Genomic DNA, 21963 nt, shown 5'->3' on the forward strand with positions numbered 1-21963 from the left:
TTCCACAGTGCTTTTACCAATTTTTACTTGCACCAGCAGTGTATGAGAATCCACATACTTGCTAACGCTTGGTTTTGTCAGTCTTTCTAAATTTGGCCATTCTAATGGGTGTACCATAGTATCTGATTTGTGGTTTTAATCTGCGTGACAAGTTGAACTGAATGACTTGTAGATCCTCCCCGATACTAAAGTTTTATGTTTGTTTGTTTGTTTAAAGAGTCTAGTGCCTGCTTATAGCAGTGGTTCTCAATTAGCTACACGTTGGAATCACCTGGTGAACTTTTAAAACTTTAAGTTCCCTAGGTAGTTCTAAGATTCAGAGAGGGTTGAAAATCATTGGCATTTATGGATGAAACAGTCTGTGCCTCTCAGGACTTTGCTCTACCCTTTGGTGAGTGACATGTTCGTCTTCCTCCTTTCCCAAGCCAAAAATTGGGTAGGGGGCAGGGAGGGGGCATGGGTTATCCTACATTCCTCCCCCTTCTTGATCCCCCACAATCTAGTCACTCTGTCTCTTACTTTACCTCCTAAAGAACTCTTGAATTTACCTTTTTCCATTCCCACAACCTTAATTTAGATCTTTATTATTTCTTACTTGGACTGTAAAATACTTCCTAAATAGTTCTTCTACTTCTAGTCTTTCCTTCTTTCCCTTCAGTCTAACCTCCTACCAGACTGTCCTCTAAAATAAATTGATCAGATTCTTCTGCTTCTTCCTCCCTTATCCCTTTTAGGAGAAGTCCACACTTCTCGGTCTGGCATTTATAAAGTCCATCATGATAGTCTCCTGCATACTTTTCTAGCCTCTTTTGTTATTTTTATTTTTCAAACTTTAAATTTTGATAAAATTTCATACAGAAAACTTAAACTCTTTACCCAGATTCACCAGTCATTGTTTTGTCCCATTTACTTTAATGTTTTCTCTTTATATATATATATATATATAGTTTCTTCTCTTTTCAACCATTTGAGAGTGATTTGCAGACATCGTGTCCCTTTATTCCTAAGAACAAGGACTTTTTCTTATATAATCTCAGTACTTTTATCAAAATTAGAAAATTATTTAGGAAATTGATACAGTACTATTATTCAATCCACAGTTGTTCCAGTAATATCCTTTATAGCTATTTTTTTCCTATTTTGTGATCCAGTCCATATTGTATATTGTATTTAGCTGGCATTTATCTTGTCTCCTTTTATCTGCAACAGTTCATCTACTTTTATTTTTCATGAGCTTAAGCTTTTTGAAGTATGCGAGCCAGTTTTTCTACTGCTTACCATCTATTTCCTTGATTTTTGGTCTTTATTATTATTTCCTTCCTACGTCTTACTTCTGGTTTAATTTGCTCTTTTTCTGTTTTCTTAAGGTACAATCTTAGATTGTTGGTTTAAGATCTTCCTTCTATTCAAATATAAGCATTTAAAGCTATAAATTTCTCTCTAAGCTTTGCTTTAGGTGCATCGCACAAATATTGCTATGTTGTGTTTTCATTATCATTCAGTTCAAAATATTTTCTTTCTCTTGTGGTTTCTTCCTTTTCACATTAATTTTTTAGATGTGTTATTTAATTTCCAAATTTTGGGGGTTTCCTGCATATCTCTATGGATTGATTGTAATTAAATTCCACTGTGGTCATAGAGCATTCTCTATATGATTTCACTCTTTTAAAATTTATTGAGTCTTGTTTTATGGCACCAAATATGATCTGTTTTGCTAAATACATCATGTTTGTGTGAAAATAATATGTATTCTGCCATTATTAAGTTTCCTATTCCATAAATATTAGTCAGGGTGGCTGATGGTGTTCAGATCTTCCATGTCTATGCCAGTTTTCTTTGTCTAGTTGTTCTTTCAGTTGCTGTAAGAGTGGTGGTAAAGTCTCCAAAGATGATTGTGGAGTTGTCTGTTTCTCCTTTTAATTCAGTCAATGTTTGTTTCATTTATTTTGAAGCTCTATTATTGGAACCAACATACACATTTATGATTGTTACATATTCCTGATGAATTGATCATTTTATCATTATGAAACATCTCTATCTTTGGTAATACTTAAAAAAAACCCTATTTTATCAGATAGTAGTAAAACCATGCCAACTTTCTTATGCCTACTCTTTGTGTGGTGTATCTTTCTCCATCCATTTATTTTCCATCTATTTATACCTTTGGCTTTAAAGTGCATCTCTCATAGATAGAAGATAGTAGTGTCATTTAAAAAAAATATCCAGGTAATTCCCTGATGGTCCAGCGGTTAGGACTTTGCACTTTCATTGCCGAGGGCCCAGGTTCAATCCCTGGTTGGGGAACTAAGATACCGCAAGATGTGTGGCATGGCCAAAAATAATAATAATAAAAAAATTCCACTCTGACAATCTCTGCCTTTTAACTAAAATGTTTAGTCCAATAATATTAAATGCCATTATTGATGTGGTTGATTTTGTATCTACCCTCTTAGTTTCTTTGTTTTTTACTTCTTTCCTCTGTATTTTTTCTCTCCTCTTTTCCTGCCTTTTTATTTATTATCTGAATATTTTAAAGAATTTCACTTTTATTTTCCTGGTAATTTTTTAGTTACACTTCTTTGCATTATACCTCTAGTGGTTGCCATGATTATAGAATATATATTAAACTTTTCATATTTTACTTATAATTAATAATGTACTGCTTTTCTCCTAAAACATAGAAATTTTGTATCCTTTTAGGTCCATATTTCCCTTACCTCCCCCCTTGTTCTTTAATACAGTTGTTTTATATATATTACATCTAGATACATTGTAAACCACAGAAATGATGTTGTAACATTTGCTTTAAGCAGTTTTATGGCTTATAAAGGATTGAGATGAAAAGGCAAAAAGAAAAAAAAATGTTTTTTGCATTTACACAGGGAATTACCATTTCATTTCCTTCTCATTCTTTTCTGAACATCTATTTTTTCTGTCTGGTTTTATTTCCCTTCAGCCTGAGAACTTCCTTTAGCATTTCTTGTAGTTCAGGTCTGCTGGTGATGAATTTTCTTAGTTTTATCTGAAAATATCCTTAATATCCTCTCTAATTCTTAAAGGATATTTTCACTGGATATAGAATTCTAGGTGGACAGTTTTCTTCTTTTTACCACGGTGTCCCACTCTCTTCTGGCCTTTACAGTTTCTGATGAGAAATCAGACATTAGTTGGATTGTTGTTCTCTGATAGTAATATTTTTTTTCTCTCTTGCTGCTTTTGAGGTTACCCTTTTCTCTCTCCTTTTCTTCTGGTATTTTACTTACACATAAATTGGAATATTTAATATTTTCTTACAGGTCTGTGAAGCTCTTTTTCTTTAGTCTTTTTTTCTCTCTGTTCTTTACCTTAGATAGTTTATATTGATTTAATTTAGTTTTATTTTACTCTTTCCTGTCATCTTCATTTGGCTAGGTCCATCTAGTGAATATTTTCTTTGAAAAATTGTAGTTTTCAATTCTAGAATCCATTTGCTTCATTTTTACTATGCTGAGATTTCCTGTTATTTTTCACTGATATTTTTGATTCACTGAAAATATTTTGTTTTACTTAATTGAAGGTATTATAATAGTGTCTTTTAAATCCTTATCTGTTAGTTCCAATCTCTTGTTCATCTCAGAGCCAGACTAAATTGATTTTCTTTTCCCTTGGGAATTCTGTTTCATTTTCTTGGTTCATTATATACCCGATAATTTTGGATTGTATCCTGAACGTTTAGAACATTGAGATGTGAAGATCCTGGATTCTGCTATTTTTCTCCAGTGAGTATTGCTTCCTTTGTTTTGGCCGATACTTTTCTTGGCTGGACTTGCATTACAAACTGTTTCTTGGGTGGCAGCTCTGGTCTCAATTCAGGTCTTTTGGCTTTAGGTGAGCTCAGTCGAGTCTGTTCTGTGCAGGTACCTTGAGGGGTTAGAGATGTGAGTAGACAGAGTTTGGGAATCCCCTTTCTGGATCTTTCCTTTTCAGGATTCCCCTATACCTTTTACTTTTGTGAGCTTAACTTTTCCCCAACTCAGAAGGACTAGTTTTCCCCTGGATGCTCTGGCAGCTACCGGGTGCACAGCATAGATAGGATTTAGTTTTAGGCTAAAAGCCAAGGAGATGGAAACTTGCTTGCATAGCTCCCTATCTCCCCTCCTCCAAGCAAGCCTGTGCTCTCCACCAGAGTCTCTTTACTCTCCAGTGGTTTCAATTAATTGCTTTTTAAATTGTGTTCAGCTTTTACAGTTGTTTTCTGTGCAGGGTTGGGGAGGTTTAGTATAGGGGCTTAGTCCATTAGTTCCAGAAGCAGAAACCTGTCCTCGGAAGCCTCCTATTGTGGTTTTCCTCCTACCCTGCTTGCCATCCCTTATAAGTTTCCTTTGCTAGTTCTTCCCATGTCCAAATATTGGGGTGTCCTAGAGCTCAGTCTAAAAACCTCTCTTTTCTATCTACATCAACTTTCTAGATCAGAGGTCAAGCCAAACCCATGCCTAGTCATTTATGTATTGCCTGTGTCTGCTTTTGGGCTATAACAGCAGAGTTGAGTAGTTATAACAGAGACCTTACAGCTCACAGAGCCTAAAATGTTTGCTATTTGGCCCTTTATAGAAAATGTTTGTTGACCCCTGTTCTAGGTGACCTTATCCAATCCAAGGAATTTAAATGTCATCTACACACTGATGACTTCTAAATTTCTTATCCCCAGCTTCAAGCTTTCTTCTGGACTCAGGCTCATATATCCAAGAGCCTAGTAACCTTATCCACATAAACCTTAATATGTCCTACACTAAACTTTAGCTATTTTCTCTATGTTGTGCTCCACCCCAAGTCTTGCCCAGATCTATTAACAGCAATTCCACCTTTCCAGCTGTTCGGGCCAAAAACCTCTGTAGTTGTCCTTCACCTCTCTTTTTCCCATCTTTCACGTCTGTCTGTAAGGAATTCCAATTGGTTCTACCTTCAGAATATGCCTAGAATCTAACCACTTCTTACCTCCTCAGCCACTGTCACCTTTCTCCAAGCTACCATTATCTCTTGCTTAGATTATTCCATTAAATTGTTCTTCTTGCTTCTGCCTTTGCTCACTTATAGTTTAATGCAACACAGCAGGAAAAAAGTGATTCTTTTTAAACATAAGTCAGGTCATTTCACTCTACGTTCAAACCTTCAAGTGGCTTCTCATTTCACTAAGAATAAAATCCGAAGTTTTATTATGGTCTTTAAAGCTGCACATGTTCTTGCCCTTCGCTGCCTCTCTGACATTTCCTTCTGTTCTCCTCTGGCCCTCAAGCTGCATGGCCTTCTTCTTGTTCCTTGAAAAGCTGAGCATGTTCCCACCTCCTCGTCTTTGTATTTACTATTTCTTCTGCCTGGGATTCTGGACTCCCGGATATCTTTATGGCTCACTCCCTCACTTTATTCAGTTCTCACAAAAATATGATACCTCTTCTGAGGTTTTCCCTGACTACCTTATTTAAAGCAGCACATTCATGAACACATGCCCATTAGCATTTATGACTGTATAACATGTGTATTTATTTATTTGTTTTCCCCAACTAGGATATGAGCTCTTTGAGGGTAGGGAGTTTGGTCTGTTTTGTTCACCAGTCTACCCTGAGTATCTGATTGTGCCTGGCACGTGAGAGAGCTCAATAAATTAGTAGAACCGATGAATGTATGCATGAATAATCACCATTCTACCCAAATTGCTTTAGTTGCAGTTTCTAGAATATACTAGACTCTATTCTCCTGTTATTCCTTCTATTTAGAATCTCTCCTTTACTGTGTCCCCATCTGTCATCCTATAAGATTCAGCTTAAATATCACCTCTGATTAAGTCTTCCCTCTGAGTGCTCACCACACTGTACTGTAATTATTTTTTACCAATACTTCTAGTTCCTAGAAGCCTAAGATCTGATTTCTGTTTCTATTTCATCCCATGCATATTGCATAGAAGATAGTAAATACCTGTTGAATCACCAGCTATTTTTAGGAGGAAGAAAGTAAGAGCATATTTTACAATTTGGAAGAGTGATGATTATTTAGATAGCTAGATCTTAATCTTCCTATTGGATTAGAGACCTAGTGTCTGTACAACTCTTAACCACAAGGAGCAGAAACTTAACTCCAGTAGCCTCAGGTAAGCTGGGTATATTGTAAGGAGGCAGTGGCAGTGAGCAAAATAGGGATCTCAAAAGAAGCCAAGATGCTGAGACCCTTCAATGGAACAAAGAAAGTCTCTCCAACAAATGGCGCTGGGAAAACTGGATATCAACATGCAAGTTGGACCCTGTCTTATACCATACACAAAACCAGCTCCAGAATGTATCTAAGACCTAAATGTAAGACCTATAACTATAAAACTCTTAGAAGAAAAGCTTATGATAGTGGATTTGGCAAAGATTTCCTGAATATGACATCAAAAGCACTGGCAACAAAAGTAAAAATAGACAAATTGGGGGCTTCCCTGGTGGCGCAGTGGTTGGGAGTCTGCCTGCCGATGCAGGGGACCCGGGTTCGTACCCCGGTCCGGGGAGGATCCCACATGCCGCGGAGCCGCTGGGCCCGCGAGCCATGGCCACTGGGCCTGCGCGTCCGGAGCCTGTGCTCCGCGGCGGGAGAGGCCACGGCAGTGGGAGGCCCGCGTACCGCAAAAAAAAAAAAAAAGAAAGAAAGGAAATTTTGACATATGTCCAACATGGATGAATCTTGAGGATATTATGTAAAGTGAGATAAGCCAGTCATAAAAAGTCAAATACTATATGATTCCATTGGTATGAGGTATTCAGAACAGTCAAATTCATAGAAATAGAAAGTAGAATGATGCTTGCCAAGGGCTCTGGGGGAGTGAGGGAGGGGAATGGAGAGTTGTTTAATGGGTGTAGAGTTTCAGTTTTGCAAGATGAAGAAGTTCTGGAGATTGCACAGCAATGAGAATACTATACATAACACTACTGAGCTATACGTTTAGAAATGGTTAAGATGGTAAATTTTACGTTACACGTTTTTTACCATAATAAAAAAAAGATTTTCATAAGGTCATAATTTAGAAACAGAGGAAGATCTAGATACAGATAACACTTTGTCAACAAACTTTGACGAGTTTGATAACACTTGTCAAGTAGAGTTTGTGAATTTTTAAGCTGTGACTTTTCATCAAAATAATTCTACTCTTTGCTCTTCTTGTGCTTTCATTTGTCATCCCAGTACCCTAGTTGACTGATTCGCTCAGCATCCCCAACTCAAACCTTCAAAAAGGGTCTGATTAGCTCAGGAAATTCCTCTTTCCTCTGTTGGGCAGTGGTTTTCTAACCCGGCCTTATCTTGAAACCTGCAGCTTGCGAGGCTTTGTGTCAGGGGTTCTTCTTTGGTTCAATCAGGGGCCACCCCTTAATAGGGGACTGTGAAAGAGACAGTTTGTCTTAGTAGAGATCAGTGAAAGTCTGTAAATATATGCATAAAAGTAGCCAGATATAATTTAAATAAGACATTTCAAATCCTTTTAAAGTAGATACTGCTTTAGAATAATAATAAGGAAGATATAGTGGATGCTATGGTGAGGGGCTCAGTTACCTCCTTTAGGATCAGGGCTGTCCTTCCAGGAGTGATGCCTGCTGAGGGCTCATAGCTGTGTCTCCCCAGGAATTGCCTCTGCCAAAGAGTACTGCCTTGTGCACGATTATATCCCTATCCAGGGGATAGCCTGCATCTAATAACCAGGGGTAGGGATGCGGGGGTACAAAGGCCTGGCCCCCTTCCCTTAATTTGGAACAACTTTAAAGAGCCATCTCAGCTTCAGTGCTCCATATACGATTGGCCAAGGCCTATGATGTAACAACAGCATTGCAGCTCTGTCCAGTCTTACTACCCTCACTCACTGCATTCAGAGACCCTTCCCCCAGAATCCAATCTAAAGCAGAGAAGTTTTTGTTTTCCCCTCTTGAACTTTTGAAATCTTCTCTCTGAAATTTTTTTTTTAATTTTCAAGTCTTACATGAGATGTTCAGTTTATTAATTCCCTCACTAATTTCGAGCCTGTGGTAAGGTGAACTGTGAAATACGGCATTTTTAAACCAGTATTTTTTTAATAAGATATTTAGGAATGCAAGGAAATAACTGAGTTTTCTGGGAAATGTTTTAAGTGATATTAACAGGATTTTGCCTTATTATAAAAGTTCTCTTTTCATTGGCTTAACCAAGTTCAGTTTGATATTTTAGTCTTTTATTAAAACTGTCTCCATATAATTAAAGTACACTGATTTTGAGATACTTGGTAATTCACTTTTTTTGTTTTGCTATTTCGACATTTCCCCTTGGTTTGTTTTACTGCAGTGATATCCATGAGAAGTAACGCATGTGTGACTACATGCTCAATGGGTGGGACAAGGGAGAGAGTGAGGGTGGAACATAATGATCATTTTAACACCTTCATAACTACAAATCAGACTTTTGATGTAGCTCGTATCCTTTCCATTCAGTAAACATTTATTGAGAACCCTGGGCTAATCTCTAATGATACAGGGATGTCTATGACTGTCTCTGTCCTCAAGGACCTGACTTTACTGAAAGGGAATGTATTCATTTATTTGCTTAGATTTGTCTTCTGTTGCCCTGGGAATACAAAGATGTAGAGGTAGTCTATGAAATGTTGTGTCAGACATTAGAAACATTACTATGTATAAAATTTGTCATGGTAAAGAAAAAGAGGTTTGTATAAGGAGTAGAAGTGTAATATAAATGTGGATCTATGGGAAGCAGAACATTTCTAGAGCTGCCAGGAAATAGAAATGTGGCATAGGAAGACCGTAGGATTTATGCAATCTATGACTATTCCAAAAGGCTTGGTTTTAGAGGATCCAAAAGGAAGAGGGGCAGATACTTACTGTTATAGGTATTTACTGAAGAGTCCAGTCAGTCTCCCAAACTGAGGCAGTGGTACTTTCCCCCAGAGCAGTGCCTATCTTATCTTTTTTTTTTTTAATATTCTCTAGAATCTAGTAGAGTGCCTTGCACATAACAAGTTTCACTAAATGTTGGTTAAATTTGTCTATACCAGTGTTTTTCAAAGTGTGGTCTGTAGATCCAAGAATCTTTCAGGCAGCCTGTAAAGTCAAAACTATTTTCAATAATACTAAGACATTATTTGCATTTTTTGATTTTTGTGTCATTTGTACTATTTACAAGGTAAGGATATTGCCCCCTGGTACCTACAATACGATCAAGAAATCTAAGTTGAATGCAGTTTTAAAGGCCAGATGTGTTTTTTATTGTATTAGTGTCATGTTTATTTCATAAGGATTAGGTATGTTGTAATTATTTTTAAAAAGGGCTATAATGATGGCTTTTAAGTGCTATAAACATGAATATAGTCTTTTGAATGTTTGCCTTTTATGATTTGGTGTTATTTATGACTATTTCTTTCCTCCTTTTTTTAGGAGTCTACCATGGCTCAAGAATCTCCAAAAAATTCAGCAGCAGAAATTCCAGTGACTAGTAATGGGGAAGTTGATGACTCTCATGAACATGGCTTTAATAGGGTAAGAACACTTTTCTGTCTCTTAATACAGAGAATCATGATAAGCCCTTAAAGCTGAGACAAAAGTAATAGAGTTTAATATAGGAATATGTTCTTAGATAGGCTGAAATGCCAGGAATCCAATGTTATTATGGAGGGATGACTAGGTGGGTCGTGTTAGTGATTTGTCAAGAATAAGCTCCAGGCCAGTAAAGCATTTAGGCTTTGATGTTACTATCTGCAGTTTTATTACATGACCAGAACAAGAGTATATCTGATGATTTTGGCATATAACTTTATAGAAAATGACTTCATTTTACTTGTGATAAGAAAAAATATTAACTGTAGATCATCCTTTAAAAAACTGGTACTATCTTATCTCTTTTCTTAGTACATAATTCCGTAGTACATAATTCCTAAGTAGGCTTCTCTTGACTTTGCCGTTACTTTCTAAAATGGCATATTTGACTCAGTGGAAAATGAAACTTGGGGTGTGTTTAATTTTGATCTGCTGCGCATTTGAAATTGACATTTAATGCATTTTAATGGAAGCATCATGGGTTTAGAGATAATGTGGGTTCAAATTTCAGCTGTGCTATTCCTAGCAGTGTAACCTTGGGCAGATATTTACTTAATCTCTTCTAGTTGTTGTTTTCTTATCTCTCTAAATGAGATCTTATTTTCATGGGGATATTAATATTAAATGAGATTAAAATAAGTTATATGCCTAATATAGTCTTAGAAATGATAATGATGGTTATCATTTCTGGAGATACTTGAATTAAACATCCCATTTTATGACATTTGATACATGTGTACAACTTTAAATAACTTTAAAAATATAGTTTCATATTCTTGAAAAGGTATTGGTTGAAAGATACTTGAATTATTTTACAGCTTAAATAGGACTCTTTTTACTTCATATGTTTTAAGAATAAAATTCTTTAGTTTAACAGAAGGTGATATTTTAGATCAGGATTTCTCATTCTCAGCATTATCTGCATTTTGGGCCAGGTAAATTCCTCAGTGGAGGGTTGGCCTGTGCATGTAAGGTGGTTAGCTGGATCCCCGGCCTCCTCCTAGTAGATGCCGTAGCACCCTCCAGTTGTGACAAGCAAAAATGTTTCCAGTTGTTGCCAAATGTCGAGGGTAGGGAAAAACTTGCCTCTGGTTGAAAACTACTGTTTTGGATAGATCATTTTAATGGATTTTTAGAAAATTCCACTGAATTTCACTTATTTTTGGCTCAGCAGTCCTTTGGAAGAAACAAATGTGTTTTCAAGCTTGGGATATGTTTATTTTAATTGCAAGTGTTTTAACTCGGTTTCTAAGCATCCATGGCCCAATATACGGTGACTGACAGAAGAAAGACTTAAATTCTGAGCACTCAAAGGAAATTTTCACTTTCTGGTATTTGAAAACACTAAGACACACTTGGATATTAAGGAGACTCAAGTTACCGTCATTAGACAGTCTACCAATTACTTTATAAACTTCTATTAATTCAAATAATTTTTTATACCAGGATTTTAGTTAATGATTGCTTCATCTTATTTTTGGTAACAGTTCCTTTTTGTGAATTTATTCTGCAAACATTTATTGAGTGTCTGTTGTATACCAGGCATTGGGGATATCATCACAACAAAAATGACAGAAATACCTACCACCAGGGAGTTGATACTCTAATAGACAGTGTAATGAAACCTTTGAGAAAAATGCAGCACATACAAAATGCTGCATTATTTTGGGGATTCACCTGCCATCTTCCATCTCAAGCCTTAAGCCTGTTCTTTTTTTTTTTTTTTTTTTGAGCTATAGCTTATACATAGTAAAAAGCACAAATGTTAAGTGTAAAGCTTAACAGAACCACTACCCACATCAAGAAGTAGAACATTTCGAGGTCCTGCCTTACCTAGCTCCCTCTTGCCCTCTTCTAAGCAATATACCTCCCTCCCTTCCAGGATAATTACTGCTATAATTCTGTTGTCATTGATTGCTTTTGACTCTTCCTGAACTGCATATAAATGGAATCATACAGTGTGTACTCTTTTCTGACTGGCTTTCACTCAACATTATGTCTATAATATTGTTGTTGTTGCTTTGGCAGTATTTAATTCTTTTTCATTGTAATATAGTTTTCCATTGTGTCAATACACCACGATTTGTATATCCATTCTTCAGTTGATGGATACCTAGGTTGTTTCCAGCCTGTGCCTACTATGAATAAAGCTGCTGTGACCATTCTTATACAGGTCTTTTGGTGTACATAATCACCTGTTTCTGTTGAGTATATACCCTGAGTGAAATTGCCAAGTCATGGTGATGTTTGGGTTTGGTAGACATTGTCGCCTAGTTTGCCGAGTGGTCAAACCAGCTGATGATCCTGACAGCAGTGAATAAGTATTGTAGTTATTCCACATCATTACCAATTTTTGGTATTGTCATACTTTTAAATTTTAGCCATTCTGATGGAATCATAATGGTTATCTTATTGTGGTTTTAACATGCATCTCCCTGATGACTAATGATGTTGAGCATATTTTCAGATTATTATTGACTATTTGAATATTATCTTTTATGAAGTATCTTTTCAAGTCCTTTGCCCATTTTTCTATTAAGTATATGCCTTTTTCTAATTCATTTGTAGGAGTTCTTTATATGTTCTGGGTATAAGTCATTTGTATGGATGTGTGTATTGCAGATGTTTACCTCCAGTCTGTAACTTGCTTTTGTACTCTATTAATGGTATCTTTAGATGAGCAATAGTTAATTTTAATGAAGTCCAATTTATTAGTGTTTCTTTCCCTTTAATGATTTTTGTGACCCTTCTAAGAAATCTTTGCCTATCCCAGTATCATGAAGATACTCTAGCTTCTTCTAAAAGTTTTACTGTTGTACTTCTTACACATAGGTCTGTGATTCATCTTGAATTTTGTGTATGGCATGATGTAGGGGTCAAGTTTCATTTTCTTTTCTCATATGCATGTGATTTTCATCATTTGTTGAAAAGACTATCCTTTCCCACATAGGGGCCGTTGCTGTTAATCAGGTGATCGTAGATGTGTGGCTCTGCTACTGGGCTGTTTTATTTCTTGGTCTTTTTGTCTATCCTTGCAATAATACCACACTATCTTACCTACTTACTTATTAGAGTAATTAAGTCTGGAGCAAATACTAGCTTCAGCCATGATACCTGGTAGTTAATTCCGCCAGCTTCATTCTTCTGCAGGGTTGCTTTGTACCTTAAACCTATTCATGAGTCTTTAGTTAAGAACCTTTATTGCCTTTGAGTAGTACTGAAAAGTTTTTTTTAATCCTTTCAGATTTTAACTTTAGAATAGAGTCTTATTAGAGTGAAGTGAATTAAATCATTATATATCTGTATAAGTTCTTTGCTTATGCAGTCAAAGCCAGTTAACTTGCTGCTTTGTAAGTTTACTTCTTATTTAATGTTTAATTCTCTTTTTGGAGATTCTCCTATAATGTTATTTCATTTTCTATTGGGGGGTAAAGAAGGAAAAAAGGAAATGTTGTTCTGGAGCTCTCCTCTTATTGGATGTGAACTTCACCAGTAGGCAAGACTCCTTAGAAGCAATAATCCACTTCAAACAGTACACCCCACTTTACCTCCCTAAAGAAATTCAACATCATAAAACTTGTTTCTCTTTGTAGCTGCTCTTATGAACAATATATATCATGAGAGTTTCTTACATATTTAATATTCTTTAAAATAAAACTTGGCTATGTGATCCCTTTTACTATGAGTGAAAACGGTATTTCAAAAGCATCTTTTGACTGTTTTAAATAAATTACACTCAAGATCTGTTAGGCATATATTTACCTACATTTTGGCATACTCCTTTATTTTCCTGAGCAATAAAATGGAAATTGTATTTAACGTCATATTCATATTGCTCTTTTAATATAGATAAAAGTTCATAAGGAAATTGTGAATAATGTACTGCTCTGCTTAGCATTATATAGACTAATAAAGAGATTTCATGAGAAACTAGCTCATAACTAAGGGTATTTTACTAATATACATCTTTTATACATATTTGATGTTTAAAATCATACAATACACAACATTGTAAATCAACTATACTTCAATAAAAAATATTGAAAAAATGAAATAAAATCATATAATGGCTTTTATTTAATGCATACTGCATAATGCATTTTAAAAAGTATAAAGTCTTGTATGAAATTAAGATGATGGCTTATTAAGTTGTCATAACTTGGCTGGCCAGTTGGCGTCACTGTGGCCCAGGCAGTGAAATTGTAAATGATTCTGTTCTCCTTTGTGTGTCTCACTGCCGGTGTTTCATTTTTCATTTGATTTCCCTTCTTAGTCTCCTACTACAAGAGGCTCTGGTGGACTTTAACTCAACAGTCACATTGAAATAGAGAATGTAATGGGAGAATTTGTCCTAGAAATTCCCTGGCAGCAGCTTAACATGTGTTAATGTTTCAAGGTTTGTTGCTTTTTTTTATTAAGATGAGGGGCAACAGCTATACGTAGAGAGGATAGGATAATAATCTTAGTATTATCTCAGTTCTTTACAGCAAAAATATTTTTGCTTCTAAATAAAAAGTAATTGTTATTTTTTATAGAGTAGTAAAGTTTAATCTCTAAAGAATACAAATTACTCTTTTACTTATAAACTGCATATTATTTATAATTTATTCTGTTATAGTGCTGGCCAAAATATTAGGTTAGAAATGTGCAATTTGTACCATGAGTTAAAGAAGGGAATATTAGCTCCTTGTGAATTAAGTTGAAACTTCTTGTGAAATAAGTTATATTTGGCAGATTTAGAGAAATTACCTTAGTAAGTATAGCTAAAATAAAACTTTTCCTGTGGTAGGCCCAAAACTAAAATTCATAATTTAGGTTTTTCCACCTATAGACCTTTTCTGTAGAAAAACCTATATATACAAAAGCTACCAAATCTTGTGTTCAATTTGAAGGAGTTTAGGATCCCTTGAACCTTGCAGGTGGATCCTTAGGTTCCCTGTGTTTTAAATACTCCTGATCTATAAGTTTTGAGTTAAATCACAGGATTTTAATCCAGTAGGAATACCTTGAAGATCCCTGTGTCTCACTACTTTATTTTACAACTGAGGAAAAGGGGCCCTGAGGTTGTGATGGAATTACCCATATTAACTCGCTGTACCAAAAGCTTATGTGATTGACTGTAAGTACAGTGTGGGCAAGAATGCTCATTCATTACCTTATCTCCAGGGCCTGGCAGCATTGCTGGCACATAATAGATAATCAGGCTTTCATTAAATGTTTAGTGAATGAATGAACAAATGTTAGAACCAGGACTAGAAACACGGTTTCTAGACTTCTATGGAACAACAGGAAGAGATATTATACTCTTAGACTTGACACATCTTTTGTCCGTAATTTTCCACATGCATCATGGTCATCATTGTTGTAGCTGTTGGAAGTTTTATTGTTTTGGACGTTTTTATTGTTATTTTTCTTTTACTCTTTAATTCTTTTGTTAAACTAAGTAGTTTCTCCATTCCCCTGTACTTATTAGTCTGGATAACATACTTTAGCAGTCTAAAGAAGACTTGGGAAAGAATATAAGAGTAGAAATTATAAGAACCCTTTTTAGAACACATTTCCTCTCCTCACCTTAATGTTGTAACTGTCCATTTATTTATCTGCTTTTCCCAAGAGCTTGGAATCACTCTGTTTATGGCAGAGACGGTATGTGTGCACTGCACAGCTTATGGTTCACAGTAGTTCAGTGAAAGAATGAGTTTCAGTATGACTTAAATTTAACATAATTTCTACTTCAGCCATCCTATCCTAGAGTTTGAGTAGCATCTGATGACAGTTTTTCCCCATACTATATGGTGATACAATATAATGCTTCTGCATTGTCTGAAAAATTTAGTACTTCTGTCATTGGCAGCATTGATTTGATGAGGGCTTTTTCCTAAGGCCAGTTTTTTACCAGATGTATATCTTAGATCCCTTTAAAGGTATGGCAAATGTTTTTCAGGGGTTGTTTAATCCATGCAAATCTAAATTCATTTTAATATTTACTTTTTTTAAGTACAGAATATATTCTTAGTACTATTACCACAAATTAAGTTTTAAAATATATGTTTATTATATATACATCTATTAAATTAACTCTGGATTCATATTCCTGTTGAAAATTGTGAATAAGTATAATTTTTAATGAAAAGCTGAAGCCATATGTATCTTAATTATAATTTTTAGATTGTACCTTTATAAACAAATGCTATCATGGATAAGTGTTTTACTATTTAGGAGAAATTGTTTTGAATGTAGTTATATACAAACATTTCCATAGTGATAGTCTTTGAATGAATTCAGCATTTCCTTGATGCAAATTGGTACATCTTAACTTCAGTACTACTTAGAATCTAGACTTTAGTCTAAGATGCAGGGGTTGGGGTGGAACCAAGAGAATAGACAGTAAACTGCCAGAAGATAGTGATGCTCTAAGTTCTTGTTAAATGTTTGTTGAGTGAATGAGAGGGAACTGGAGAGAGAGAGAGAGAGAAATGAGATTGAGATTTTGTGTGTGTGTGTGTGTGTGTGTGTGTGTGTTGATAAAATGAAGAAAGCAGGTAAGTCAGGAGATTTGCTGTCTTGATTAACTGGAGTAACAGATATGGGAGGAGATTGTGATCATAAAATAAGATATTAGATTTAAGATTCCAGGAGTGTTGCTTCCTGAGCAGTGACAAGATCCAAAGAGTGGCCATGGGAGTTCCAGTTGCTTAAGTAGAATTGGGCGTGAAAGGTGAAAGGCATTAGAGATGAAGAAGTTAATGAAATCTGAGACTAAAGTGTAGGTTGGGATATACTGTATTAGTTGAATATATCTTTTATCTGCCGTCACACTCTTGGCCTCTTGTCCAGCTACAGATCACCAAATCTGAATGAAACTACCAACCTTAGGCTTCCTACAAGCATACTGAGGGGGAAGAAATCATACATCTTTACAGATGGTTATTACTACAACCCATCATTCTGCATCAACATAGGTAGGCAGGCTCATGCAATAGATTTTATTTCATTTTAAGTATTTCACAGTTTGTATTAAAAAAAAAAATAAAGCAACAGACTACATACCGTGCCATTAGTAGAGTATGTTTTTGATGAGCTGTAAAACTCAGCTTAGACACCTTACATATCACTTTGGAAGTAATTGCAAACTGAACATAGAGTCATTCCCTGAAAGTGTGCCCAAAACGTTGGGAACACCCAGGATAATGGTAAAAATTGGGGATAGAGCAGAAGACCTGGATATGCCAAAGCCCTCATTATTGAGGGGACTGACCGGAAAGAAGGTGGGTGATGGAGGGTCGGTAGGTGGGGCGGCCCGCAAGGGCAGTGAGGTGGGAGTCAGCACTGCACACTACAGCAGAGTTCCTCAGAGTGTAGACAGAGGGTTACCTACATCAGAGTCACCTCACTTACTTGTTTGAAATTCTGACTCCTGGGTTCCACACTTCAACTTAACCAGAATTACAACAGGCAGCTAAGAAGAACCTGCATTTTTAGTAGTTTTCTCAGGTGATTCTTACCCAAACCAAAGTTTGAGAACTGGTAGTTAGGAAGTGGAGAGCTGAGAAAATGCTGACCTTCCCTCTACCTGCTTGATAAACAATGTTGGAGAATAGGCCACTTTGACTGAAGATAATTGTAGAGTGTCAGAGAGGCCACCGTGAGGAGGTTAAGGATGTTGCAGTATGTTTACAGCAGAATTAGGAATGTGGAGGTCTGTTGAATAACAGCTTTGCTTCTGGCAGATACTCCTTATAAGCAGCTAACTGTTAAAACAACAAAAGGGGGTTTTAAATTACCAAAGTTTATAGAATATTTAACATAAAATTTTCAATTTGTTTCTTTTAAAATTATATTATGTATATGCTGTGGAAGGTTTTATCCATTTTGAAGAATGAGATAAGGTGTTTAAATTGAGAAAATTAAATGAAGTATTAGTATTATATCTGCTAAATACTAGGAGTACCAAAGAGGAACAAAATAGATGGTCTTAGGGAGCTTACCGTCTTCAGGAGAGAGAATGTAGACAAATAATGTCAGTGCTGTGTGAGAAGTGATATGCTAAGCCCAGTATAGCATGGGCTGATAATGGGTACGAACAAGTATGGGAAGATTACCTGAGGAAGTGCTATCCAAGCTGAATCTAAAGGATGAGCCAACCCGATGAAGAAGAGTAAAGAATGGTCCCATCAGAGGCAATTAGAAAGACCTGAAAAGGTTGCGAGACCGTAGAATTGAAAATTCGTTATTGTTGGAGTGGGGAACGTGGGGGCAGATGTGTGAGAAATGAGGTTGGAGAGTAAGTAGGGATGAGGTCCTGTAAAACCTCAAAACCGTGTGGAGGAGTTTGGACTTTACCTAAAAAGCAATGGAGGACCACTAAAATGAGTAAAAACTGAAGTGCCTCATCACATTCGCATTTTAGAAAGTTGTCTCGTCCTACTGTACAAAGAATGAATTTCAGGGCTGACAAGACTAAAGACAAGGGAGACAGATTCTTCAGGTCACCATGGGAAGAAGGGAAGTGAGACTTCGGACTTTGCTCTTGGAGGGAAACTAGAGCCAGGAAAGAACACCAAGCCATTTTAAAAGATGCAGATAGGAGGAAAACTGGGGAAATATAGTGTAAGGAAACTAGGGAGAAGAGAGTTCGTGTAGTTTGTGGAATACTTGGAGAATCCTTACAGATTGTTGGTGGTTGCAATGCATGCTTTGCGAATTCCTCCTTTTTAAAAGATTTCTCCTCCTCTCTCTGAGTAAAAGGGGAGAATTCATTAATAAATCTCTAGTTCTTTTTTTTAACATCTTTATTGGAGTATAATTGCTTTACAGCGGTGTGTTAGTTTCTGCTTTATAACAAAGTGAATCAGCTATACATATATCCCCATATCTCCTCCCTCTTGTGTCTCCCTCCCACCCTCCCTATCCCACCCCTCTAGGTGGTCACAAAGCACCAAGCTTAAAATCTCTAGTTCCACTTATATACTGTAGTGTTCTGCATCTTACTGAGCATGTGTATTTTTTTAAATTAATTAATTTATTTTATTTTTGGCTGCGTTGGGTCCTCATTGCTGCGCACGGGCTTTCTTTTAGTTGCAGTGAGTGGGGGCTATTCTTCATTGCGGTGGGCGGGCTTCTCATTGCGGTGGCTTCTCTTGTTGTGGAGCATGGGCTCTAGGCACACGGGCTTCAGTAGTTGTGACACGCGGGCTCTAGAGCGCAGGCTCAGTAGTTGTGGCGCACGGGCTTAGTTGCTCCGCGGCATGTGGGATCTTCCCGGACCAGGGCTCAAACCCGTGTCCCCTGCATTGACAGACGGGATTCTTAACCACTGCGCCACCAGGGAATCCCCAAAGCATGTGTATTTTAAAGCAAATTTGCTGAACATTTGGTGTTCTTTAATTGTTAATTTTGCTCTAACTTCAGTTCAAAAGTAGATTACTATGCTAAATTATAAAGTTACATTTTTAACCTCATTCTTATTCTTACCGCTGTTAAAATATGCAAATGGAAGCAAGTTATTTTGGTTGAAAATGAACATCCCTTCACAGCTTTATGGAAGCTGTAACTACAAGTATTATCTTGTATCCTCTGAAAAGAACTTAAACTATACATGAAACTTTTTTGCCAAAAGCATTATATTTTATTTTAATTGTTTGAAGATTTATTTTTAGAAACTGTTAAATACTCCAGTATTATCCTAGTAGCTTGAATAGAAAATTAACTTCAGGTTTATTCCATTTTATTGTGCAATTGTTAAGCATGACTTTGCAAAGTCTTAAACATTGAGTTGAATGTGAGCGACATAAAAATGCAAATTAGGGATTTTACATTGTTGGTTATAAATGGGCTCATTGTCTCTCAAATATATTCTGGAAACTATAGGAGTAAATGCAGTAACATATATTTTAAAAGTTACTAAGCTAGGCACAACCTTACAACTGAGACACTAAAAGTTTAAGGGTTATGTAAAGATACGTTTTAAAGTTTTTTTGAACTATGAGGCTAAATTATATTACTTAGAGAATGTGTATTTTACAGAAAGCAGTCAACAAGCTCATAAAATACTGAGTGTTTTCTTACAAGTCATGCATTCCACTCTCATAGCGCATATCATTTTGTGTTGCAGCAACTTAACTGCCAGACCACTATCAAAATGATAATTCTGTTCACAACCTGAATGGATCTATTTGTACCACTTTTGGTTAGGCTCCTTCTGCTAGTAAGAGTTTAAGCAAAGGAAGGCCTTAGTGTTTTTCAAATTTTACAGCTGTTTTACATAAAGGACACGAGGTTTTTTTCTAGAAGAACTTTTGTTTGTTGAGTAAAGGACCCTTGGGAGACCATTGGGAGAGGTTTGAGTGAAATGTAATATCCTCAGACAGCTAGAAGTTGTTTCTTCCAGAGGCCATGCATGACAAGATGGAAGCATCCCTTAACTTCTTAAAAACTTAGGGAATGAGAGGTATCCATCAAATTCCCTATTTAACCTGTTACTCACTCCCCTCTTCCCAACTACTACTACTATATCTCTTTTCTGGGAATTCACACAGTATTTTGTGACAGGACAGATGATTCAAATGAATAATGTTCTTTCAGTTAAGTTCTAAGAATACAGCAAACACAACTCTCCTGGACCTCTGTGCCATTTGTATGTTGTTTATGGTTTTTCACCCTCATATTTTGAGAGCTGTCTTTGATACTTTTTTCCTTAAGGAGAGCTAAAAAGCTGTCAAGACTTGGAGCAAAGCAATATCCAGGGAAACCACTCTATAAATAGTTGACCTTAATAACCAAACTCACAGAGTTTGAGAAATATCTTGGTGCTTTGACATTATTTATTTTGTAAGTGATGTATTTGTCTTTTAGAGAGAAAAAATTATCTGGTTTTATGTAAATATGAATAAAAGTGTCAGTAATATTTAAAACTGGAAACCATTGATTTAGTACATTAGTATATTAAAAAATAAACTGGGAAGGTAAAGATCATTTATTTAGCAAAATGAACAGACTCAGAGATTTGGTTTAAAAATAAGAAGTAAATAAAACTGAGTGTAAAGAGTGTTTTCTTTTTAATTCTAAGTGCTCTCCAAAACAATACACAGATGAAAAGGATATTGTCCTGTGACAAGAGGTTTTACGTGACATTAGGAAATAAGTGAAATGGAATGAAAGTTGTTATCTGTTTTGTACCAGTAGGAAATTACAAGTTGAGAATATATTTGCATTAGTGTGTTTAAACTAGTGAGCAGATTCTGCAATGATTTTTAAAAGATATTTTTTAAATAATTTTTTTAAGAAAACATACTAGCTAAAATAAATTGAGTCTCTAACAAATTGCTTGTGTCTGTTTACATTTACTATACATTACAGTTAATAGTGTGTCTTGAAGCTTAGTCCTATTTCTGTGTTCCTGTTTTCTCATCTGTAAAATAGTAGTGATAGTACTACTAAATGAGATATTAGGCAGTTCTTGCTTTGTATAGTTCCAAAATGCATTAATTTTGGTTACCGTGGTTTAATTAAATAATATCTGTCCCGAACAACACAGCTCAGATTTCTGTCACCACAGTGTATTAACAGTAGTTGTATAAAGTATAAACTTCACTGCTAGCACTTTAAGTTCAAAAATCACCATGTGAATGACGATGCATACATATCATGATTATTGAGTAATCACATCACTTTCAAAGTCTCTTGGTGATTGGTCACTGTATCTGTTATTCATTTCATACACAGACAGCAAATCATGTGGTTCTGTTATCACCTTGTCTCCTGGTCATAAACCCATGTGGCATTTTACAGAAGTGGATAATCAAAAGGGAGTGGGTAAACAAAGATAGAAGTGCAGCAAAGAAATGAAAAGTGATAACATAAATTCAGACCAAACCTAAACGGGGGTGGGGGGGCTTCCCTGGTGGTGCAGTGGTTAAGAATCCACCTGCCAATGCAGGGGACACGGGTTCGAACCCTGGTCTGGGAAGATCCCACATGCCGTGGAACAGCTAAGCCCGTGCACCCACAACTACTGAGCCTGTGCTCTAGAGCCCACGAGCCACAACTACTGAGCCTGTGCTCTAGAGCCAGCGAGCCACAACTACTGAAGCCCGTGCGCCTAGAGCCCATGCTCTACAACAAGAGAAACCACCACAGTGAAAAGCCCGCGCACCTCAATGAAAAGTAGCCCCTGCTGACTGCAACTAGAGAAAGCCCGCATGCAGCAACGAAGACCAAACTCAGCGCCCCCCCCCAAAAAAAAAACCTAAATGGGGGACTTCCTTGGGGGCACAGTGGTTAAGAATCCGCTTGCCAAAGCAGGGGACACGGGTTTGAGCCTTGGTCCAGGAAGATCCCACATGCCGAGGAGCAACTAAACCCATGTGCTACAACTACTGAGCCTGTG

At 36.4% G+C, this 21963-nt stretch overlaps 1 protein-coding gene and 1 non-coding gene across 5 annotated transcripts in view; both read left to right on the top strand.

The window, feature by feature from the left end:
* The window catches only part of ARFIP1 (ARF interacting protein 1), a 135375-nt gene that overhangs the window by 39340 nt on the left and 74072 nt on the right, over positions 1–21963 (top strand). For all 4 annotated transcript variants that reach the window (XM_060012165.1, XM_060012168.1, XM_060012167.1 and 1 more), the window contains one exon: positions 9417–9518. In XM_060012165.1, the coding sequence (XP_059868148.1) occupies positions 9417–9518 (102 nt within the window). The remainder of the gene's footprint in view (positions 1–9416; positions 9519–21963) is intronic.
* TRNAE-UUC (transfer RNA glutamic acid (anticodon UUC)) lies at positions 2232–2304 on the top strand. The gene has a single exon. It is a non-coding gene; the product is annotated as a tRNA-Glu (tRNA).

This window comes from Delphinus delphis, chromosome 5 (assembly GCF_949987515.2).
Source record: "Delphinus delphis chromosome 5, mDelDel1.2, whole genome shotgun sequence".
Taxonomy (NCBI): domain Eukaryota; kingdom Metazoa; phylum Chordata; class Mammalia; order Artiodactyla; family Delphinidae; genus Delphinus; species Delphinus delphis.